We start from the raw sequence: 26140 nt of genomic DNA on the forward strand, positions 1-26140 counted from the left end.
AAGAGTTCTAAATATTGATATATTTATTTATTTATTGAGGAGATAAAGATGACAGTATTGAGTGGGAGTGGGAGTGGCAATGGTCTGGAAGGTTGAGGAGGGGGTGGTCAGTCAGATGGATGACACGTAGAGGAGAGAAGGGAGACAGGCATGATATGTTGGGCTAACATCATGTGAGCTAGTCCATTCATTAGTGGGAAGACCTGCTGATGTCATCGACCTTCTTATCTACTATTATTAAAGTAGTTGATGAAAGCTTCAGAAGAGAGGGATGTGGGGGGGGACTGGTGGAGTGGGGGGCCGAGAAGGTGGACAAGTACTTCCTTGGGTTAGAGAGTGAAAGAAAGTGGGAGAGGTCACTGATAAGACATATTTGCTCAGCTCTGAGGCTTTCAGATAATCAAGGAGAGTTGGTGGAGAAAGGCGCGTCAGCTTGGAGGAGAGAGAGGGCGGTGATGGACAAAGACAGATGAAATTGTGGAGAGAAAGGGGGGGGGGGGTTGCACAATCAGTTGAGACGGGTGGGAAAGAAATAAAGGGAGGGAATTAATAATAATATAATGAATTACATTTATATAGCACTTTATCTTGATACCCTTAACTCTTTAAGACCGGGAACGCTTCTGTGTGTCATTTTTAGATTTCTTTGGCTAATCAAAAATAGCAGATATACAAGCTCATAGCTTGTATATGAGCTTGTATATCTGCTATTTTTGAAAAATCATGAAAGTTGTGCAAATATAAAATTGGCGGACATTTGTAACTCAAATCTTTGCTTCTGGGGGTTCCTGGAACTAAATATTTTACAAATGTTTGCTTTAAAAAAATATGTAATCCAAGATTTTGCCACGAATGTTCACGATTTTTCAAAAATAGCAGATCTACAAGCTCCTAGCGTGGCACTAGGTGCCGCGCTAGGAGCTTGTAGATCTGCTATTTTTGAATAGCCAAAGAAATCGAAAAAATTACACACAGATGCGTTCCCGGTCTTAACGGGTTAAGCGCTTCCCAGACGAGGGGGGGAAACTCGCCTCAAATCCCGCCGACGGGAAGAGAAGAGAGGATAACCTGAGAGATAGGAAGGTTTTAGAGTCTTAAGGTTCCATGGAGTGGTGACAGAATGAGGTTGGATAGGTTGAGGTGGGAGAGTGGCTGAGAGAGGGATTGGGAAAAGTCAGGGTAAAAGAATGCTTTTAAGGTATCGGTCTCAGCAGTTGTTAGTGTGGAGCAGAGGTCGCTATTATTTCTGATGAGAAAGCTTGTTATTTAATTAATTCTCTCCTTTTTCCTCATCACCTCGGTGTGGTTAATTAACTGCGTGTGCACGTGTGTGTGCGTGTGTGTGTGTGTCTGTACGCTGATTTGGCAGAGTCAGGTGAACAGACCATTAGTCGGTGATTACAGAGTGGCGGTCGCTGCTTTTCTGCTGATGTTGTTTCTTTCAGCCTAATGAGGGGGTGGAGACTAGACTAGTGTTCATCAGAAACACACTGACCACACAGTTCCTCTGCTTTCTCTCTATCTTGTTGTGGGGCGTGGCTTTTGCTGGATGGCTACAGTGTAATTGCTCGTTAACTTTGATGGCTTGTTGGCTTGTTGGCATACTGTAGGTTTGGTTTGTCATTTTCAGTGGTGGAAAGTACATTTACTTAGTACTGTACTTTGAGGTATATTTACTTTTCTTGAGTATTTCCAATTTCCAATACTTTTACTTCTACTCCACTACATCTCAGAGGCAACTATTGTACTTTTACTCCACTACATTTATTTGAAAACTTTAGTTACTAGTTACTTTTCTGATATTAATTATTATATTATAAAATGTACATGAACCACTTTAGCCCTATTTTATACCTAGGCTATTTGAAAATAGCAGATCTACAAGCGCACAGCGTGACGCATCGCGACGCGTTGTGAGCTTGTAGATCTGCTATTTTCAAATATTTTTGTACTTTTACTTTTGGTACTTTAAGTACATTTTCATGGCAATACTTTTGTACTAGTACATTTTGAATTCTGGACATTTACCAGTCAAAGTATTTCTATATTGCAGTATTGGTGCTTTTACTTAAGTAAAGAATTTGAGTACTTTTTCCACCACTGGTCATTTTCAAGTACACTAAGTATTATCATCTGAGCATGCAAGCTATGGTATGCAAAGGCTGTATAGTTTGAGAGGAGAGATTATTATAATCGCTCCATTTTCCTGAATCATCATCTCGACTCGCTGTAGCATACATCTCATCAAGTGTACCTCTGTCCAATGGCAGGAGGAACTCATGCTGCGTTCACACCGGCAGCTACAAAAGATTACAAAGCGACATAGCATATTTGTTGTTGCGTCGCTAGCGTTGAAGTGTCGATCAACATGCTCATTTACGTCAGCATGTGTCTGACGAGCCAGAAATACATAAAGCCTGCCGTTTAAAACAATATAGGAGAGTGGAAATTGTTAAACCACACTTGCTTTGTTTTGTAGCGTTGTAGCTGCAGTTGAATCCAGCTGAACTTGGATTGTAGCTTTGTAGGTTTTTGTAACGGCTACAAACGTCGAGTGTCGCTTTGTGTCTTAATGTCGCCGGCTTCCAAATGAATGGGTAGCCTGTAGCTTTGTATCGACCAGTGTGAACACAGAGCATCATCCTTATCTGTTCAACTTTAACCTACCACTGTGCAGTATGCTCTACCTTAGTATCCCTAAGGCTTATACAATTTAAAGCCAAATCTTCCCATCAGGAGGGCAGTATTCTAGTTTCCAACCAAACCAGATGGAAGAAGATGAAAACCAGTGAGCATCAGATACTATATATCCTACTCATGTGGCGACAACGCACTGGTTGAAATCAACCTGTTTCCCCTCCAGTGTCACTTGAGTCTAGTGTTGATATTGACACCAAATTTTGATTGAGTTTTAGTCGTAGTCTTTTCAATAAAATTCCATTTAGTTTTAGTCATATTTTAGTCATATGAAATGCTTTATTTATTTTTTTAGTTTTAGTCTACTAAATATCATAAGATTATAGTCGACTAAATCTACAGTTGATTTAGTCGACTAAAATGTATTTTGGCGGTGCCTTGATGGCGTCGTAATGGCTGATTTTACACTTGGTTGCATGCTGAAAATAGCCGATCTACAAGCTCACAACGCGTCGCGGTGCGACGCGTTGTATCGCGACAACCCACTGGTTGAAATCAACCTGTTTCCCCTCCAGTGTCACTTCAGTCTACAGTATATCGTCATTGTGTTCGCTGGTACCAGCTGTTACATCTCATGTGTCTGGGAGCGAGCGGGAGGCTGCGAGGTTCCTCCTCTAATCGCGTTCCCACCGCCTCCTTATTTTTAGAAGATGCTGTGGCCCTGTTGTCATGGTAACAGGGGGAGTGCTTGGATTTCTTTTTTTTTTGGAAGGGGGGATTCAAACATGCTCTCAGTGTGAGAGCTGAGCTTTTGACTATGTGTTGCTTTCACACCACGGCACAAATCCACAGGACAGACTGGGGAAAAGACAAGCATGTTTAACCCCTTAAGACCGGGAACGCATCTGTGTGTTTTCTTTCTTTATTTCTTTGGGCTATTAAAAAATAGTAGATCAGCAATATCTGCTATTTTTGGGGAAAATCGTGGAAAATCTTTGCAAATCTTTGAATAAATCATTTTTTAAAGCAAACATTTGTAACTCAAATGGTTGCTTCTGGGAATTCTACAAATGTCTTCTAAATCCTAACAGTTTTTAGAAAAAAAAAACGTATGTTGCTATAAAGTTATCAAAAATGATATGTATGTGGCTGTGGACCCCCATATCAAAATATTTTGCCGCGCTATGAGCTTCTGCTACAGTATTTTTTGAATAGCCAAATAAATCTAAAAATGACACACAGATGCATTCCCGGTCTTAATGGGTTAAGACCTGCCGTTTCGCTTGCTTCTGTTCTCTATTCCTCCCATTTTGTCTGCGATGGGGTTCGCGGCTTCAGCCGTTCTCTGTTGTTTGATGTCACGGTTCTTTTTTCTCTCTGTTCTAATTCTTTTTTTTTTCTTTTTCTTTTTACAGAGGGGCTTTTGAACCTCAATCTTTTGACTTGCCGTATGCTTTTGAGGTTTTGTGTCCGACAGTTCAGGCTTCTCTCTCCTTCATGTACTCTTCAGCCACCGTGGTTCACTTTGAACGTTGAACATTAAAATGATATCATACTATTTTCATCCCATATACAGTAAGGGTCTTGTGTGTGTGTGTGTGTGTGTGTGTGTGCGTGCGTGATTTTGGAGAGAGATTTTTACTAGCATGCCTAGTGTGCATACTTATTACTGTACACTCAGTTGTGTGTCCATGTACCGTATACCGTCTTTGTCGGGTGAAAACCTTGTATGTCCAAAACATCTTAACATAGTGAAAATAACCGATCTACAAACTCACAACGTGTCATTGTGAGCTTGTAGATCAGCTATTTTCACTAATTTTGCATGACACTCCTGTATGATGAAGTAGGCCGGGGCATTCGTTTACGGAAGCATGGAGACACTAGGTTTCTGCCTGAATGTGACGACGTATCGTATTTATGTTTGAACGTTTGCATGTTGTGTTTGCGTCTGGTCTGTACTATAATTTCTTGCTTGTGTTTGTACGTGCGTACGTACACGGACATCTATCTAACGAGCGTGCCAGTGTGTGTACTGTACGACTCCAGCTGAGATGAAAGCCTTGACATTTTGTTCGAGGGGGCTTCAAGAGACCAGCAGCACCCTACAAGTACATCAGCGGCTATAGCGCACTCTTATGTGGAACCTGTTCTTTACTCCCACTACACTAATGGACACGCTCATTAGAGCCAAGCACAGGGTGAGAAAGGCAGACACCATGCTGACAAGCTGGGCTAGACCCCCTTGAAAACCAGATGATTCATCTCAAGAGGTTTCTTCATTGGTTCTCAAGGTTTGTCCATGTCAGGATTCACCAGATCAACCCATTAAGACCTGGAACGCATCTGTGTCATTTTTAGATTTGAGCTCAAAAGCATTAGTTTACACTTTGACTTTTCAAAAATAGCAGATCTACAAGCTCATACGCGGCACTCGGTGCTTAGATCTGCTATTTTGGAAAAATCGTGAACATTTTGTGCAAATCTTTGAATATAAATACCTTTAAAGCGAACATTTGTAACTCAAATCTTTGCTTCTGGGGATCCCTGGAACAAAATATTTTGAGATGGGGGTCCGCAGCCAAATACATTTTGGGGTCCTTGACATGAAAATGTTTGGGAACCACTGACATAGTAACGTACATTTTTTCGGCATTTTTTAACAACATTTTGTAGAATCGACCTCAGGTCTTAAAATCTATTTTTGGCCGCAGACCCCCATCTGAAAATATTTTGTGCGAGGTACTCGCATACAAGATTTTTTTTCGGGGGCGGGGGGTTTTCTGACTTTATTTATAGAGTAGTAGTGAAGATGGACAGGTAACAGGGAGAGAGAGATGGGGAGAGACATGCAGTAATGATCGTCGGGGAACAGGACTCGAACCCGCGATGCACTGTCAGGCTATACTATAGCAAGGCCAGCGTTCTGCAAGAGCAGTTAAATTGTTTCAAAAAATATTCCCAATTTTTCCGGAGCTATTTTCAAATAGCTGTAGTATATACAGTAGGGTTACAGTGGTTAAACAGATCTTGATGCAATTTTAACAAATTTTGCTGGGGAATCCCTGGAACCCCCTCGGGGTCCCTGGACCCTACTTGGAGAACCAGTGCTCTTAAGTACATTTTCGAAGAATTACAAAATGTAATAAATAACACCATACGGTATTTTCACACAGAGAGCGATTGATGTGCCTATACGTGCCTAGTGATTCATTTTCGACGACAGGCGAGCGAGCGATCTGACATGCGGAGCGACACGTGCCGTGGGCGCAATCCCGTGAAACTGCCACGTCCATTCTCATCTCATGCACATGCTAGCTCCCCACTGCACTGCCAGAGTTGAATTGCCTTAAAAAAAATTGCAACACACAGCGCCCGTCTATTCACATAAGAAGCGCAGTGCAGCCAGGCGGGTGTATGCAGGCGTAGCATGGACCCCTGTGTGAAAAGACGTTTACAGAAGTGTGGAAGATGTTTATGAGCAGAGTTGAGAATTGTCATATAGGCACATATATGGTATATCGATGAGGCTTTTATCTGCAAATGTATATAGCTGCACAAAGGACACACAGTTAGGCACGCACTCACACACACACGCACGCACGCGCACACACACACACACACACACACACACACACACACACACACACACACACACACACACACACACACACACACACACACACGCACACACGCACACACGCATATGTACCGGATGCACTATTGTCAGCATTAATTGTGTCAGCAATGTGTGTGTGTGTGTGTGTGTGTGTGTGTGTGTGTGTGTGTGTGTGTGTGTGTGTGTGTGTGTGTGTGTGTGTGTGTGTGTGTGTGTGTGTGTGTGTGTGTGTGTGTGTGTGTGTGTGTGTGTGTGTGTCTTTGGTTGGGGATCAAGGATCAGCAGAGTCTTGAGGGAACTCTTGTGTGGGAGGCATGAAAGTAACACAATGAGAAAGGGCAAGGGTTATGATTTTGTGTGTGTGCGTGTGTGCGTGTGTGCGTGTGCGTGTGCGTGTGTGTGTGTGTGTGTGTGTGTGTGTGTGTGTGTGTGTGTGTGTGTGTGTGTGTGTGTGTGTGTGTGTGTGTGTGTGTGTGTTCCAGTTTGAAGTGCAGCAGTGTGCGGAGCTGTTGAGCTCTCTCATGGCTGACTGCAGTCATTTCCTCTCCTGAACGACTGGCTGGCTGAGTTAATGGTGTCAATACTTACTTAATTGTGACGATTCTGCTGAGTGCCTCTGGTCTACGCAGTGTGATGGTGTGTGTGTGCGTGCGCGTGTGTGTCTGTGTGTGTGCGCGTGTCTGTGTGTGTGTGTGTGAGATCTCTTGTTCAGAGCAAGATTTCTTTCCCCGTTGGTTCCGTCAACCTGCAGAAAAAGAAGTATACACTCTTTTCAAAACAGTTTGTTGGACGTAGACACATAGTAGAACGTTCCATTACCATGGATAACAATAATGATTATGTTGTCATTGCACACATCCTGTTCAATAAAATGTGTGGTTACCCGCCTTTTTAAGTCCATTTGCTTGTGCCTCTCCAATATTTGTGTCACATTTTTTTCCAGCTTTGCATGTTGCAGACGTGCGCGTACGTGTGCGCCTGTGTGTGTGTGTCTGTGTGTGTGTGTGTGTGTGTGCGTTCACGTGTGCCTGAGCTCTACAGAGAACCAGAGAGGTGTAGAAGGGTGTCAGAACAGAGAGGTCCCGAAATGAAAGAATGTGGATTGCAATCCCCCGTCAGAAAAGCACATCTGCCCTCTCTGATGAATCACGACTGACCCTAATCTGATTATCCTGACAGCGCTATCCTTCTTTTGCCCCCCCCCCCCCCCCCTCTCTCTCTCTCTCTCTCTCTCTCTCTCTCTCCTTTTTTTATGATTGTTTTTAATGTATTCTGTCTGAAGCGGTCCCACCAGGGTGCCCGTGGAGAGTCTACTGGTGATATCACACCCTTTGCCAGAGGTCTGCATGAAATATGTCTGTACAGCTGGTCCAGCTAGCTTAGAATTTACCAAGCGGCAGAAGTAGAAGGAGGATACATTCAAGAGATGAGCCTCTCCTCTCCTCTCTCCTGCTGTTCTGATATTTTTTTTGTCTTTTTAGCTACAGTTACACCGAGTCTAGAACCCATCGATCTGTGTTGTTGCTTCATAAAACATCTCAACGTTTCTTTTCTCCCGACAAATCGTACGAAGCAACTTGACAAAAGCTCCTGATTTCACACCTGCTGTTTGACCGTGATTAGATTCCACAGCAGTTCCCACACAGCTCTCCTCTCCTCTCCTCTCCTCTCCCTCTCCCTCTCCCTCTCCCTCTCCCTCTCCCTCTCCTCTCCTCTCCTCTCCTCTCCTCTCCTCTCCTCTCCTCTCCTCTCCTCTCCTCTCCTCTCCTCTCCTCTCCTCTCCTCTTCCTCTCCCTCTCCCTCTCCCTCTCCCTCTCCTCTCCCTCTCCCTCTCCCTCTCCTCTCCTCTCCTCTCCTCTCCTGGCCTATAGCAGCAGATGGCAGTTTGATTACCGAGCGGATGTTCTAATTTATCACCCTTTGTGGCCTCTCCGCTCTGTATCGTGTTTCAATTAAATAGGGATTTGAACGTAGCGCTCTCTGCGCCGTCACACCCCCCCTCCCCCCCGAGTTGCTCCTCATAATTCATTAAGAGGAGCTATCACGCATGGAGCCGTTGACTTTAGGCCGGCAAGGGGAGACCCCGGAGGCACGGAGACTATTGACACCAGTCGGTTCACTTAAGCCCCTCCATGGCTCAGTGAAAAATTGCTATCAGGTAATCTGGACCTGAGATAATGAGGGTGGGGGGGGGGAGCTATATGTAAGGGGATGTGGTGTGTATTTGTAAACCCTAACTTCTGTATTACTGGTTATTATTGGTCTGTATTCAGAATTTTTAGAATAAATAGCATGTTGTTTAGATAGATGCTAGGTTTGAGGTTTACCTGGTACTCTCGTTTCCTACATTGTTCTCTTTTGCACTTTATTTATGTGTCCTGTGTGTGTGTGTGTGTGTGTGTGTGTGTGTGTGTGTGTGTGTGTGTGTGTGTGTGTGTGTGTGTGTGTGTGCGTGCGTGCGTGCGTGCGTGCGTGCGTGCGTGTGTTCGTCTGGAGCTAATCTCACAAACCGCTAGGCTAGACCAATCAGCATCACATTTCTTGTGCACGCTGGCCAACTTAGTACATTCATGCATTTCTTTTCTAACGTTTTCTTTTTTTTTTTGTTGTGCTAGCCACTCCAAGGACTGACTTTGTGTGTGTGTCCGTCCGTCCGTCCGTCCGTATGAGCAAAGATGCAACCATTTACACTAATTAACTCATCAAAGGCGCCACTCTCTTCACACTGGGTGTGATTTGTATATTTAACTTTAATTTTTAATGGGTCTTGGAACAGGCTGAAACCTAGGACCCACAATTGGGAGTCATACGTCATAGATATGTCATAAAAGACGTCATATTGGGGGGAAAATAGTAAATGGTGCAATTATATAGCCCCTTTCTCTAAAGCGCTCTACAATTAGCATTAATATATTTCCACACACCGACGGTGGAGGAAACCAACCTGCCTCATTGGGAGCAGTTAGGGGTTTAGAGTCTTGCTCAAGGATACTTCTTGGACACTAACCAAGGGGAAGAATAAGGAAATAAATATCGTGCACAAGAATTGTGTTGCCAGTGAAATCAGAGAGTGTCTCAGAGTGTCTGAGTCAGAGAGTGTGAGGTCACACACACACACACACACACACACACACACGCAGACAGCAAAGGGACAGGTCTTGTGGGTTTAGATGGTAAGTGAACTTATGAGTGAATCACTCAGTGATTCACAAGTCTATTTAGACTCTAGTTTATTAGAGAGAGATTGCATGGCACACAAAGTGAGTCATTGTGGAATCAGTCAGTCCATACAGTTATTACTGAGTCACAGCCCTATACTGACTCACCATGCATCTACCTCCACATATATCCTTTCAATGAGATTGATTGCCATCATCGCTGTTATTTTGAGGTCACCTCAAACAGTCATCAGGTCATCTCAACATTCTCTAAAGGGAGAAAACACATTATACATACGTTATTCATCAATCAATTTTAATTGATAATAATACCACAGTCTATAAGTATTAGATTCAAGGAATTTATTGTCACACACATGCACAGCACAAAACGTCTTGTAGCAATGTTCTTCCAGTGTTGCTATCTGCTGTAGTGTGTGTGGTGCATGTTGAAAGCACTGTTCTTGACACAGCAGTGTAATGACAAGGTGGGAAGGCTCTTCCATCAGGGAAAGGTCATGTGTTCAGTCTCATTTGTCACCACACTTACCCTGCCCAATTAACTGCATGCAGGATACTGAACCCCCCCCCCCCCCCCCCCCCCCCCCCCCGCTCCCTACTGTAAGTCATTCACTTAACCCATTAACCCATTAAGACCTGAGGCCGATGCTACATTTAATGTCTTCTAAATCCCAACAGTTTTCTGAAAGAAACGTATGTTTCTATATCAGTGGTTCTCAAACCTTTTCATGTCAAGGACCCCCAAAATGATATGTATTTGGCCACGGACCCCCATCTCAAAATGTTTTGTTCCAGGGACCTCCAGAAGCAAAGAATAGAGTTAAAAATGTTTGCTTTAAACAATATATATTCAAAGATTTGCACACATTTTCACGTTTAAAAAAAAATAGCAGATCTACAAGCTCATAGCACGGCACTCGGTGCCGCGCTATGAGCTTGTAGATCTGGTATTTTTGAATAGCCAAAGTGTCCATTTCACTTTTGTATGGTAGAAAAGAAAAACATTATTTGTATCCACCGTTCTCTGCTTCTGTAGGTTCCCTGGACTGACAGATTGTAGTGAAGTGATGGCTGTCTCAGGGCCCTGTCCCTCTGTGGAGAGTGGAGACACACTGTCAAAACTCTGTAGAGTGTGTGTGTGTGTGTGTGTGCGCGTGTGTGTGTGTGTGTGTGTGTGAGACTATGTCATTCATCACAGCTGTGTCTCTGTCTCTGAAGCTTTATGAGTCCATTTTCACCAGGGAGACCCTTATTAACTCACCACAGGGAGTGTGAGATCATCATCATATGTGCACCACAGGGGGGCCGCGCGTGTATGCAAAGCAATACGCCTCTTAGACCATGCTCAAAGTGGGACCCCGCACTCCACAGGGGTCTCCTTGAGGATTTTGGTGTGTGTCCCCCAGGTGAAACAAATGAAACCGTTTAATTTCACCGATATTTTCATTGACTTGAGGATAGTAGAGAGACAGCGGAATGAGGGCAGAGAAGAGGAAGGACATGCAACACATATTGGTCTCCAAACAGAATAGGCTCTATGCACAGCAGCCATATTGGGGATAAATTGGGCCCTTCCTTACTTCCTTTACAGGTGTTACCAGTAATAGTACACACCCATCAGAGTTACACACCCACCATAAGGGGCCATTTGGGAACCAAAATGGAGTGTTTCTAGTGAGCCAACATGCACGATATCAGCACCCTGACCAGAATGGAACAGAGCCTTCATTAGTATCATTGGTAACACCTGTGTGAAGGAAGTAAGAAGAGGCCCAATTTATTTCCAATATGGCTGCTGTGCATATAGAGCCTATTGAACTGGGGATGTTGCAATGATCTTGTCAAACTTCTGGCAAACCCTCATTCATTAGTAGTTAACACAATGATAACTGCACACCTATCTCTCCCAAAGGAAATGCTATGGTTGTTTATAACATCTCATGTTTGCTTTAATACATGTGTTCTGAACTTGCAGAACATATATACTGTATACTCAGGGACCACGCAAGACAGAAACAATGCAAGTTGTGAATGCATGCCCCACCCGGTTATGACATTTAATATAGGATGGAGATCCCTGATGTATCAGTATATATGTCATGCCCATATATGGGCATATTGGTCGGATCGCATGCAAGGGAGTGCATACATTTGCATCTGTTTTGGCCATGCATGGAGACATGGGATGGGAGCCTTCTATAATTACATACAGTATATAAGGAATCATAGAGGCATTGGAATTGTTTAACTAGTATGCCAGAGAGTAGAGCTGAAAAAAAGGTTTTCAATTTGAATAAAACACACGAGGCTACATGGAGTAATGATGCGCATATAATCTTTTAGTGAAGCTGATTAACGGTATAGTTTTTTAGGTATGCCTTAAGATATAATGTTCACTACACTAGGCATACGTTATTTATCGACTATAAAAATGGGCCACAGCAATTTGGCTCAAACAACAACGTAGAACATATTATAACAAGAACCTATGTATTGTCCAGAATCCTATGTCACATTACCCATGGAAATATCTAGGTGCTCAGTTGAGAGCCGGGTTCTCCCATTGGCAATGTGTTTGGCGTATGTCTTGGGTGTTGTCGAATATTAATTTCACATTTTGTCTTGACACTGTTGATGAGTTAAGAGAAAAAAAGGTTAGGGTAGAATGGCTGTTAAGAGAGAAATCTTTTATAATGAAGCAGGCTTTGGTACTAGGTAGGTTTTGGGTTACCTTGCCATGTAACTCCAAATATTGGCAAAAAGCTTCAGTAGATGCTCTGTTGATTGAAATGGGATATTCCAAAAGTAATCTCCTCATTGACTTAACATATACACAGTGAAACAAGTTATCAAAGTCACTCATTTTATTACATAAATGAACACAAACAAAGCAGATTCTGCCATATATATAGCATCACAAAACCCAGTACAGATTCTTTTTACTTTTTTTTTGAAAAATAAAATAATTAATATTTGATAATCCGGATCCGCGGATAAAGACTCGTTTTTATAAATATATTAAAAAGCCTGTGTTCTGTGATGTTATATTAGTGGCAGAATCTGCTTCGTGTCCGTTTATGTGCTAAAAGAATCACTGTGTAATCTAAGTCGGTGAGGAATATCCACAACAGAGCAACTACTAAAGATATCTCACCAATATTTGGGGTTACATTATGGCAAGGTGACTACACATCCCAAACCTCTACCAAAGTGTCATTGTGCTTTACAAACCTTACAGGTAAAGCATGGAACGTGAGACTGGAGAAGTTACATTTTTGAATGTTTAATGCTCGAATGCTCTGCCTATTGTAAAAGCTCATCATTTAGAGTTTTATTTGTATAATTTACTGGCTTTTTGATTGGTTAGTTTTTGCCTTTGAGTATTCGGTAATGAAGGAATTTGTTTTCTGAACGTGCAGGGAATATAATTTAGTATCTTGTGTGTGCAGGGCACCATGCATGAGGTGTGAGACACATTAATACAAAACTAAAGAACACAATGAGAGAAATGTGTGAGTAAGAATGATTATTCTGATGAGGTTTCCACCAACGGTAGCTATAAACATTTCTTCCTCTCCTCAATTGAACCTAGCAATAGACATAAAGTCCTGTGGACAATTGGTTCCTAATGCCCTAATGTGAAATGTGTGTATGCTAGTCATTTATACAAGATATAAGACTGAATACCGCATAAGTGTATCATTATAGACTCATTGTTATACATGCCAATGAGCAGTGAATTCTGTGTCCAGGATGCCAACGATGTTGGCCTGAGAGGAGAAGGCAGAGATGACTGGATCCCTATGTTTGAAAATATAAAATGTAAAAAATAAAAAAATAAAATAAAAAAAAACATCATACATTTTATTATTATATTATTTATTTAATACATGCATGTGAAAAAAAACAAATTAATTAAAATGGATTTCATGCCTGGGATGGGGTGTGTTAATTGTGTTGGACAGAGGAGAGAAGGCAGTGATAATTGAGGTGACATAGACAAATAAGACCGGGGATTTGTACTGAGATTGGCGTTAACCTGGACAACAGCAGACCGCTGCTACAGGCTGTAATTAAAACCGAGTCTGTGAATAGACACCTCACAACGCATGCCTCTGGGAACAATCCTGATGCCAAGGTTACTTGATTGAATTTTAATAAAGGTTTACATGCTGCCTGCATGTACACATGCATCGAGAACAAGCCCTTGTATCACTTTAACTAACTCGTACACACACACACACACGCACTCACACATGCACACGTGCACATGCCATTTGGTGGGTGTGTTGTGTGACTGCGTTTCCTCCTAAGTAGTTCTTTATTACTATGAATTAATCCACCATATGGGTCATAATAAGGTGTAATAGATGTTTTTGTTGTTGATGGCAAGGGGGCGGCCGGCTATTTTCCTTGTACATGTGTTTAATTACTGTGTGTGTGTGTGTGTGTGTGTGTGTGTGTGTGTGTGTGTGTGTGTGTGTGTGTGTGTGTGTGTGTGTGTGTGTGTGTGTGTGTGTGTGTGTGTGTGTGCGTGCACGCCAGCCACCAATCAGTTGGCTCAGAATAATTAGATGTCATAGCGGTGAGAGCCTGTATAATGTGCACAGAAAATTCCGAAGTGTTAATTTAACTCTGAGAGTGTACAATTTGAATCAAATATACTGCACCTGTGAAGTCCATTTGGTTCCATTCGTACACTCTTGTGGTTAAATAAACACGTGGCATTTTATTGTGCACCAGCATCCTACACAGGCAAAACCATTAGTTCTGAACCACTTAAACCCTATACTTGGTTGAGAAGAGTCCCTCAAGGCTCTAGTCTAGTGCCTTTCTGTTTTTGCTCTACATTAAAGGTAGGGTAAGGTAAGTGATTTACTTTGGTTAAAATACGTGTTAAATAGCACTATATTCTGATAGTACTCATTGTTATAGAGTGTTTGTTCAGTAAAAGGAGTCTCCCATGTCTCTCCAGCTCTTTATTAAACAGAAAATGCATTTTCAGTGCTCTCTCCTGATTGGCATTGAAATGTGTCACCTACAGTACCTGAAAATGTACTATATTCTGTTTACTATAGAGCTGTAGAGACCCCTGTGACAGAACAAACGCTCTGTAGCAATAATTACTATCAGGATATAGTACTTTAACCTTTTTAACAAAAAAGACAAAAAAAATCACTTACCCTACCTTTAAATATCTTCGCTGAGAATATGTCACGAGAAACACAGGGAATATCTATTTTATTGCTACACTGTTGTTGCCAGGCAGCAGAAAGAGTAACATTTCAAAACCGTATTTTTTTTTTTAATTTACTTTACTGAAAGCTATGAAAGGGCACAATGTAAAATAGCAAATAGCAACAAGTGAAGTTATGATGCAGTGATTGCAGGATTCAAGGTGACACATTTTTTGAGTTAGCAAGATGTGGTGAATTGGATAGGCTGAGGTGTGCCAGTGTTTGGTTGGTTGGTAAGGTTGAAACCTAGGCTACAGTATGTGCTTATAATGTTAATAACATTTACTTTGAGCACTATGTTATCTATAATTAAAGCAATAATGCTAGCTGGTTATTGTTTTTTTGAAAATGGGTATTTGTAGTGATCCCGGGGGGGAAATTATTTTCCTGCACTTGAGCCATCCATTTTAGAGCGGTATGCAGCAACACGGGCGCACAGGGAGGGGCAGTTAGAGGTTAAATGTATTGCTCACGGACACTTCAACACGAAGCTGGAGGTCAAACCAGGGACCTTCCGTTCCCCGACGGCCGCTCTTATCTCTTCCGCTAAACAAAGCAATAGCCTCTATGTAGCGTAGCTAACAGATCAATGCTGTTGAGAGCTCTCAGCAATAACGTTAGAACTCGGCTGGTCTCATGCTGCAGTAGCTGTATACGTCACTGTAATGGGAATCCTTATAGAATGAATTCCCTGCCGGCCGGGCCAACCTCTGCAGATTTGACAGGGAATGAGATACTATTTAACATTTTCCCTTCCTTTCCTGGGACCCTTGGACATGTCACAGGCTAGGCTTTTGTGTTGGCGAGTGGGCAAGGGGTGGGGGGTTCTGCAGAGAATCCTGCCCTTTGACTGCTAGTCAGTGGTGTAAAGTAACTAAGTACATTTACTTAAGTACTGTACTTAAGTACAATTTTGAGGTATTTGTACTTTACTGGAATATTTCCATTTTTAAATACTTTTACTTCTACTCTCACACTACATCTCACAGGCAAATATTGTACTTTTACTCCACCTCAATTATTTGAAAACTTTAGTTACTAGTTACTTTGCAGATATACATTATTACATTATAAAACATACATTAACCACTTCAGCCCTATTCTATACCTAGGCTATTTGAAAATAGCCGATCTACAAGCTCACAACGCGTCACGACGCGACGCGTTGTGACCTTGTAGATCTGCTATTTTCAAACATTTTTAGTGCTTTTACTTTTACTTTAAGTATATTTTGATGCCAATACTTTGGTACTTTAACTCAAGTAACATTTTGAACACAGGCCTTTTACTTGTAACAGAGTATTTTTATATTGTGGTATTGCCACTTTTACTTAAGAAAAAAATCTGAGTACTGTTTCCACCACTGACTCCTAGTAGAACAGTGATGACAGGCAGAGAGTCAGATAACATCTGTGTTTTCTCGTGCCTTCGACACGTCTCACAACACCCAGGTGATGGGAATCCTCGCCCCCGGCAAATCAATAGAATTTAGGATTAGTTTGATTAGCCGGGAGAGCTAGAGATTTCTACTGACACCATCCCACTGGTTTCAGCTGTGGCTGTGTCTCATTGATTGTGACAGTGAGCAGGGCTGGGCGACAAGACTTCAAATCAATATCACAATTATTTCAAACTTTTGCCTTGAGTTCGATTAATGAACGATTATTTTGAAAAAAAGAAAACAAAAAAAAAGTGAAAATAACAGATCTACAAGCTCACAACGCATTTGTTGATATACTAGAGGTTCGGGCGCCGCTATGCGGCCCTCACATCTACTGTAGTAGCCTAAAATATAGGCTACTAGATGTAGCCTATATTTAATTGTACACAATTATATAATTATTACAATTATTGTGGGCATGCACATGGCTACATATCTATACAGTTGTGTAGTGGTTGGACTGCCTGGTGACAGTTACCACACACACACACACACACACACACACACACACACACACACACACACACACACACACACACACACACACACACACAGCCACACATAGCCCTTAGCCAGGCAGTGATCTAAGTTGGTCATTCATTATATTACACCAGAGGCTCACACCAAGGACCCCGACACACACACACACACACACACACACACACACACACACACATACATACATACACTTCAGTGGCTGCTATACAGCGCCCGGGGAGCTGGTAGGGGTTAAGTGTCTTGCTCAGTGACACTTCGACCCGTAGGGCACGGACCCACATTTCAAGAACATTTGTGTCTTCTGTATACAGTGCTAGATATGATTTAGTAGATGAAGGAATGCACGTCTGCCTGCAGGGGGAAAGAGAAAAGTGCTCTGATCTAAATAGTCATTCTTATACATTGAGCCATGCTGATGATGCTTGACATAATGGCACTATCTATTCTATGGGAACAGAAAATGTAGTATTTTAATTAGAACATAGTATAGTCACTTCTGCACATAACCCAAGTTCTATGTCGACGACTTCTAAATTTGCAAGTAAGTTCGTTATGTCTCTATTATGACGGAACAGCAGTTGACGTTAAGCTGTGCGTGTGTGTGTGTGTGTGTGTGTGTGTGTGTGTGTGTGTGTGTGTAATACCCGGGAATCGAACCCGGGGCTCCCGTGTTGGAAGCATGCATGCCTAAAGGGGGATTCCCCCTTGGCCCGGGGGAGATATTAGGTTCTTGGTCATCAGGCAGAGGCTCTGAGCCACTACTGTGTGCGTGCGTGCGTGCGTGCGTGTGCGTGTGCGTGTGTGTGTGTGAGAAGGGGGGGTCCTGGAGCGTGATTGGCTCTGACTAATGACAGTGAGCCTGCTGTGCAGCATCACACAGACTAACATGCTGGAGTCACAACAGAGTCCCTGTGTGACGGCTGAGCAGGGCTAACAGATGGTCTGCCGCTGCTCTTCAACCAGCTCTTTCTCCATATGGCCACGGCTGTGGCTCTGCACCGTGGTACAAACTGCTGGGAGCAGTTGTATAGAACTTTATCATCAAGGGTTTTACTCCGCTGCTCCGTGCCAAAAGACTGCACTGTTTTGCTGCTTGAGCACACGTGGCACCGTGCCAGTTCTGTTGTTGGTCTCCACTGGGTATCATCTCCAGTGTGCTTTGAAAGCCCCCGTTATGCCTAGTTGCGTGCTGATGTCGCATGGCAAGAATAATAGCAGATCTACAAGATCTGAGCTTCCAGATCTGCTATTTTCGGCGTGCAGCTACTGTAAGGATAAATAATAATCCCTTAAGGAGTCAGGACGTTTCTCTTTACCCTGTTTTACGTGGTTTTGTTTTCAAACCCAGTTAGAATTGTTGTTTTTTTTGTGTTGCAGTTTTGAATTGCAGGAAATGCAATTACTGCTGTCTTACTCCATTGCTTGATGTTTGTTCATGAGCTAAACACTCAAATTAATATAAACATTGCATTTCAAATAGCATGTCTTTCTCTCTAAGCTGTAGTATGTATGTGTCTGTGTTTGGGAATGTGTGTGTGTGTGTGTGTGTGTGTGTGTGTGTGTGTGTGTGTGTGTGTGTGTGTGTGTGTGTGTGTGTGTGTGTGTGTGTGTGTGTGTGTGTGTGTGTGTGTGTGTGTGTGTGTGTGTGTGTGTGTGTGTGTGTGTGTGTGTGTGTGTGCGTGCGTGCATGCTAGTGTACAATGAGGCGCAAGTCTTGGCACATGCCCAAGAAAACTGTCCTTGTCCTTTTCCCTCCGATGATGCCAGAACAACTTAACAAATATTGTCCTTTTCTCTTTGTATCTCTCTCTTCTCTTCTCTCTGTCTGTCCCTCCCTCCCTCTTTTTCTCACCATAGGTGGAGCGAGAGATTGCCATCCTGAAACTCATAGAACATCCCCACGTTTTAAAGTTGCATGATGTCTATGAAAACAAGAAGTACCTGTAAGTAATGAGTTACTCTATCCAAATGCTAAGAACCTGCTATTTCTTCTACAGTATGTGGCCCAAATTCTTTGTGTCCAGACTGAGGTTGCTGTTTTAATGCTTTACTATTTGAAAGAATGACAGGTTACCTGAATTGCAACTGTGGAAAAACAGTTAGAAGTTATCTACCGTAGTTAAGTCAGGATATGAAAAGGCTTTTTCATTTCAACGTCAGTAAGCTAAATAATGAAGTTCTGTTTGTTATGATGATTATTTTCTCATATAAAATGTCTTTCTGATAGAGCCAGAAGCTAAGGTTAAGTCATAAAATAGCACAAAAGCGAGGAAACCAGCAGCAATCTCTTGAGTCACAGAATTTGATTTATTCATTTATCGAATGCAAAGTCCTTAAGCCAAGCAGTTGTCTGCTGTGAGGAGGATGACTAATCCTCCTGTCAGTCTTTGGAGAGGACAAACTTCAATGATGTGCTCCATAGTTTGCTCCTCTCCACAAGCACACAGTGGGCTTGGGCTACTGCCCCATTTGTGAAGGCTGGCCGAGCAGGGGCCATGTGTGTCCAGTCCTGAATTGATTGAGCGTAGAGTAGACCACTTTCTCCTTGGGAGGTTGGTGCCAGGAACCTGTTGTTTTGGGGTCTGCCACCAGATGTTTGTTTGTGACCTCCTTGGACTCCCCATTCCTTTTCCCAAGCTGATTGGATGGTGAAGTCAGCTGGTGGGGTGTTCTTCTAAATTGGTCGTGTAGAATTTGATTATAATTTCTTCACTGTATCAGATTAACCCATTAAGACCTGGAACGCATCTGTGTCATTTTTTTATTTGAGGTCTGTGGCCAAATACATATCATTTTGGGGGTCCTTGACATGAAAAAGTTTCAGCACCACTGATGTAGAAACATACGTTTTTCAGAATACTGTTGGGATTTAGAAGACAAAAAGAAAAAAAATACTTTTCAGATATAAATTATGATTATGAAACATACATGAACCACTTTAGCCCTATTTTATACCAAGGCTATTTGAAAATAGCCGATCTACAAGCTCGCGTTGTGAGCTTGTAGATCGGCTATTTTCAAACATTTTAGTACTTTTACTTTTGGTACTTTAAGTACATTTTGATGCCAATACTTTTATACTTTAAGTAAATTTTGAATTCTGGACTTTTACTTAACAGAGTATTTCTATATTGCAGTCTTGGTACTTTTACTTAAGTAAAGTAATGTTGTACTTTTTCCACACTGACTAGTATGCTCATCAAAGCAACCAGAGAATGTCACACTTGCAACTCAGGTTTCAGTGAAGTACAGATAAGCTCTCCCTCTACAGGGGAAGAATCTGAAAAAGGCACCCTGGTGACTAGTTCTGCAAAAAATATAATTCCTTATAGTCTATAGTCTAACTTTTTGAGTGGAGGGGACCTGTTAAAGCTCACCACAGTGTCTGTGACAACTATGTAGAACAAGTTTAGGTGTACTTGTGGATGGTTGTTACACACACACGGAGTCATCATCTCTTTGGCCGGGAACTTTATCATAGCATGTAATGTTTCATTCCTGAACCCCCCCCCCTCCTCCCTAGCATGGAGCTTTAATGTATAGCCATGTTTTATTGTGTTCATTAATCCACGCAGTAGCCCATGCCCCAGTGGCACAGCTTAATGTGCCGTTCAATAATTGATCAAGGCACATGCCTACACACGGGGAGCTGGAATTTGTTTTCCTAATATTGCAACGGAGGGGGGGGGGGGGGGGATCGTTGCCGAGGTGTCGCGCTCAGAATATACCACGCTCACAAATCATACGCGAACGTGCATCTAATTTAAATAGCTCTGACAGGTAAACGCTCGAGTAGACCCCTTAATCTGCGAATAAATCAGGGAAGTGGGAAAGGGGAAGGTGAGGGGGTGGAGATACACGAAAACTCAGCTTGCCTATTACAGTCATGGGATCAGTGCTGTCTGCAAGACAAATGGATTGGTGTAGATGGAGGCAAGCTTTTTGACCACGGGTATACTTTACAGGCATATGTTATGTACCTTGGTCATGTTCTCTATGAACTGGAATGATCCAAACCGGCAACAGCTACAGTAAATGCGCTGCAGTTGGTGAATGTTGCACAGATAACCTATTAGAAGCAGACGGATAGATTCATTAATGTATGCTTTGACCGATGTTATCTGTGTTTAAGTGTTTTCCCAACTTCACCTGTATGTATCCGTAACCCATTAAGACCTGAGGCCGATTCTACGAATGTCTTCTAAATCCCAACAGTATTCTGAAAAAAACGTATGTTTCTATATCGGTGGTGCTCAAACTTTTTCATGTCAACGACCCCCAAAATGATATGTATTTGGCCGCCGACTCCCAATTCAAAATATTTTGTTCCAGGGACCCCCCAGAAGCAAAGATTTGAGTTACAAATGTTCGCTTTAAAAATATATATATTCAAAGATTTGCACAAATGTTCTCAATTTTTCAAAAATAGCAGATCTACAAGCTCATAGCGCGGCACTCGGTGCCGCGCTATGAGCTTGTATATCTGCTATTTTTTAATAGTAATAATAATAATAATAATGCTTTTTAGCTCAAATCTAAAAATGACACAGATGCGTCCCAGGTCTTAAATGGGTTAATATTTTTATGCCATTTCTGAGCACATTCCGTTACAGTGGCTCATTCTGCTTTGGAAAAGTCTAATACCAGTAGATTAATTGTCGTACTATGGTATAGTTATCAAACATTTAAAAAGAGAAAAAGTCAAATGAAATAATACATGCTTCCTTTGAATGAGTTTTGTGTTTCTCTGGTTTCTACAGGTACCTGGTGCTGGAGCACGTGTCTGGAGGAGAGCTGTTTGACTACCTGGTGAAGAAAGGCAGGTTAACGCCCAAAGAGGCCAGGAAGTTCTTCCGACAGATCATCTCTGCCCTGGACTTCTGCCACAGTCACTCCATATGGTCAGTCGCACACACACATCCACGACCATTACAGTAGATCAGGGGTGATGCAACTTTGATGATGGAGAGGGCCACTATATTTCCAAACTCACTCCAGAGGGCCACATAATACTGTCTCGTCGTATTTTAACCTTTTTCGCCATTCTATGTCACACAAAAGTAGCAAAAATAGCCGATCTACAAGCTCAAAACGCGTCGCAGCGCGATTTTTTGAATTGGAATCCAGATTTTTTTTTTGCTATTTTTTAATTGGAATCCTGAAAAGTAACATTTTTATTTTAGTTCAAATGCATTTAGTTATACTTCTGTTAACTTTATGAACTTAAATACAAATAGATTGGACATAAAAAAGACAATAGAATTTTAATACTAGTCATTGAGCTACTAATATAGACTGAAGTAATTAAAGCGGGTCATGTTTGCATGTTTGGAATTGTTGAAATTGCTGAAATCAATAATATATCAGTAATCCGATATTAACCTGCGGGCCGCATTAAGTGAAGGTGGGGGCCGCATGTGGCCCCCATGTATGCAGTAGATCCTCTGTGTTCGGTACTGCTACCCCATACCATTACATCTAGGGATTTAACGATTTATCGTTAATCGATTTAAATCGATATAAACGGGTGACGATTTAAATCGATTTAATTAAAAAATTAATTAAATTTCACTAATGTGAAAAATAGCCAGAAGAAACATTTGGACAGGTGGAAAACTGCAGTTAAACTTGCAGAGTGACGCATTATTCCTCCTGGTTTACATCTTCTGATAGTTGTACTTGAATGTTGACATGAAATAATAATCATGTTTAGTGTTTCATTAGCGCGAGCGTGAAAACAATATCACGTGTAGTGACGCAGCTGTTAAACACCACGTTGAAAGGCTAGGATCATAATACCAAGGATTCGACAGTGATGTCACTATGCAACCCGGAAGTACCACGGACGTACGCCATTATTATGTCCAAAGCTGGTTATAAAGATACCAAGGATTGGTCAGTGATGTCACTGACATGTGCAAAAGAAAATACAGGATCTTTGTAAGAGAATTAATAAAGAGTTTTCTGTCATTTGCTACTGTATTGAAAAGAGGATAAGATAAAACAGTATTGTAATAACAACAAAAATACAAAAGAGAAGAAAATACTGGAATACTGGAGAAATAATAATTTAAAAAAACGATTTTTCATAATACATAATTTTCTGAAAATAAATGTAGTTTAAAAAAATCGTGAAAAATCGTATCGTGATTATTCATGCTTACAGCCCCTCTCATAGTAAAATGATGAGTACCAGATGGTTTCAGCGTTTCTCATAAAGTGTTTAGCATGTACACAGCAGTGACAAACTGTGTCTTGATTTTGACAAAGGGCTTTGTCAGCATCTAATGAGTCTGGAGGAGCTGTTGATTACAGATAGTCCATTAGAGATTTGGCAACAAGTCAAGACAAAAACCTCCTTATTGCCAAGCACTTCCTCTCATTTGAAGGGCATCAGAGATGACTTTGTATAAAAGAAAGCCATTTGAAAGAGGAAAGCATCCCTGTTTATCACCTCATATGGCTGTAGTTTTAGGGACTAGAATAAAAAAAAGACTGGAATAATTGTGTGTGAAAGGAGGCTGCCTCTGATCTTTGGTATTACTGTAAAGTAGGGCTTTCACCAACTAGTCAACTAGTAGTCAACTAGTAGTCAACTAGTCGACTAGTATAACCACTAGTCGACCTTGTTAGTACTAGTCGAATAGTTTATTATAATTTTTTTGCATTGTTTTTATGCCATTACTATTATTATTATCCTCCTGCCTTTATTTTTTTTATCAAAAGGGGGTCAAACGTATGCCCAATAATAGCCTATTATTGGGCAATAACCCCTTTTGAGGATCCTTGGAGACGCTGCTGTACCAGAAGCGCTTCCCTTAAAACGGCATACAAATAAAAGCGGGAGGATAATAATAATAGTAATGGCATTAAAACAATGGCAAAAAAAAATTGTCGACCAGTAAAACTCTCTAGTCGTGAAAGCCCTACTGTAGAGCTTAGCCTATTTTCAATTCTGAAGAGCTATGTTGTGTGCTTTCTGGATGCTGAGGAGATGCACAGAGTTTAGACTAACTCTAGACTCTTTAGACTAACTTTAGACTAGTCTTTGGTTTTATACTTCCTCTTCTCTTTGTTCATCTCTACAGCCACAGAGATTTGAAGCCAGAGAACCTGTTGCTGGATGAGAAGAACAACATCAGGATAGCAGACTTTGGGATGGCGTCTCTGCAGGTCGGGGAAAGTCTACTGGAGACCAGCTGTGGGTGAGTTACTCGAAGATGGTATAAATACTGTACAATGCTTTTTGTATTTATTGAGGTCTATTACAGTACAGTACATGTTAATCTATGGACTCGGCAGCTCATCATGCTGTAATGTGATTTGTTTTACTCCCATTAATGTTAAGCATGCATGCTAATTCAATTATTGATCAATAGCATCTTTTAACCTGTGTTGGCCATTGTGCAATTACCAATTAAATGATCTAGTTTAAACACAGAATTGTGTAGTTCCCTGATTCAACAAACAGCAAAATGCTCTGAAATACAAACAATATCATACAATACTAGGTGTACACAGTTGATTTGTATTTATACAAACATTATATAAACTTTAAAGAATAGCATTCATTTGAGCCCTGTACAGCAAGGCGCCGATACTGTGGGTGCCTCGGGGCTTAAGCACCCAGGGGAAATGAAGAGCACCCATAACAAACTCATCACAAAAAAAGGAAAAGAAAAAAACACCGACATCTTCACTTCATGGAGTACATTTTTGGTACCAAATTAACCGAATTAACCGCATTAAAGAAACAAACCCCCCCCAAAAAGGTAACAAACCCGGAAAATAACCGCAAATTTTGACCGGCCACGCAACGCGTTGCGCACCCAGAAGCGCGGACATAAATCGGCGCCCCTGCTGTACAGTATGTCCTGCATGTACTTTGTCGTGATGTGCTATCAGTGCGCCATGAGCCAAATGCAATTCCTTGAATATCTTCAAAATCTACTCATACTGTAGTATCACTGTGGTCAGTCTAACTAAGATGACTACACCCAACCCAAGCCAGGAATGATACTTCAATAATCGCAGTCACTGCATATTATAGAATGTTTCTTTGTTAACAGATTGCCATAGTTCAAAGTTTTTGAATGCAACTTATAAAAACAAATAACCTTCCATTCCACTAAACTGTGTCAGTGTTTTGCCCGATAACGTGCTAGCCTACCACAGGGTCATGTGGGTTGCATGGAGATGGTGAAGAATTTGAGTCATAAACAAAGACAATCAGAAGTACTTCAATACTGGCCAAACACACTGTACAAAGAGACAATAGGTCTTCACATAGAGTGCAAAGAACAAAGCTGTGTTGTCACTGCGAAATCGCCCGGGTCTTTTGGTAGTGTCTATTCCGCTATTGTCCTCTCTTATCTCAATGATGTGAATTGTTTTAATCAGGCAACCACATTAGATTAAAATCGCAAACACACCCCGCCCAACACGCCCGTATAAAGTATTAGCTACTGTAACACTTCCATTTTACACAAGCTTCCATCTAACAGAATGTATTAAATGTCACTCAGACACGACTGTGGACACCTTGCCCCTGGCGATGGCATGAAAGCAATGTTCCTGGTATAATTAGTTTGCAGTTAGCGTGCTCTGACACAGCTATGTTTGACTAGCGCAAATTGACCGCGTTTGCATATATTAGCATAATTAAATACAACACTGGCAATGATGGAGTGCGTGTTTACACAGAGTTCTGTTTGCACTCTGCCAAGACGCTGCGGAATGCTCCCACTGTGTCAGAATAGTCATGCTCTCTGGCTCCTCATTCAAGAATAAATAGCACACGCAAACAAATGGATGGAATAGTCATTTAGGCTCAGTATTTTATTTTCACACTCTGTGATTGCTCGATTATCGTGATGACGAAGATGTGCACAGATGTGATACTTATAGATTTGCATAATAAATAATTTTATGCAAGATATCCCGTGATATGCAGTTTATTAACTGTTTATTCATATCAGTTTATAGCTAATCTCTCAAGAACAGATTCAGAGCTGCGCTTGAAAATGTCGGGAGCCGTGTTGAGAACCTATGCACGTTGGCTACAAGTGGGCGCGCTTTACCCAATTTACATCTGTTGCGCTCGCTTCCCACTGAAAACAAACCGAAACTCACACGCTGTTTTTCCTTTTTATTTGACGATGGGTTCCCAGATTGGTTTATAGCTGATATGAATTAGTATATTATTTACCATTATGCCGTAAGTTACAAATGGGCACAGTGCGGCGTGACACATCCTGTTGCTTTGTGCAGCATTGGGATGCCATCGCCTTAAGAACCTGCATTTAGGACATTTCTTGTCACACAACAGGGGCAATGTTCGTCCTGTTGGTACTCCTGGTTGAGATAAGTACAGTATGTGTGTGTGGGCGTACGTGTGTGTGTGTGTGTGTGTGTGTGTGTGTGTGTGTGTGTGTGTGTGTGTGCGTGTGCGTGTGTTTGTGGTTTGTCAGCTGTGTGTTTTAGCATGTGTTGTGTCATGTGTTGTCTCACAGTATAAATTCTCTTTTCT

At 41.7% G+C, this 26140-nt stretch overlaps 1 protein-coding gene across 1 annotated transcript in view; it reads left to right on the forward strand.

The window, feature by feature from the left end:
- The window catches only part of brsk2b (BR serine/threonine kinase 2b), a gene marked incomplete at both ends in the record, with an annotated part of 124648 nt that overhangs the window by 68524 nt on the left and 29984 nt on the right, over positions 1-26140 (forward strand). The window contains 3 exons of the mRNA XM_084060679.1: positions 18469-18554; positions 21372-21512; positions 23700-23816. Of these exons, the coding sequence (XP_083916805.1) occupies positions 18469-18554; positions 21372-21512; positions 23700-23816 (344 nt within the window). The remainder of the gene's footprint in view (positions 1-18468; positions 18555-21371; positions 21513-23699; positions 23817-26140) is intronic.

The sequence above is a fragment of the Gymnoscopelus microlampas genome (genome assembly GCF_963454915.1).
Source record: "Gymnoscopelus microlampas genome assembly, chromosome: 1".
Classification (NCBI taxonomy): Eukaryota; Metazoa; Chordata; class Actinopteri; order Myctophiformes; family Myctophidae; genus Gymnoscopelus; species Gymnoscopelus microlampas.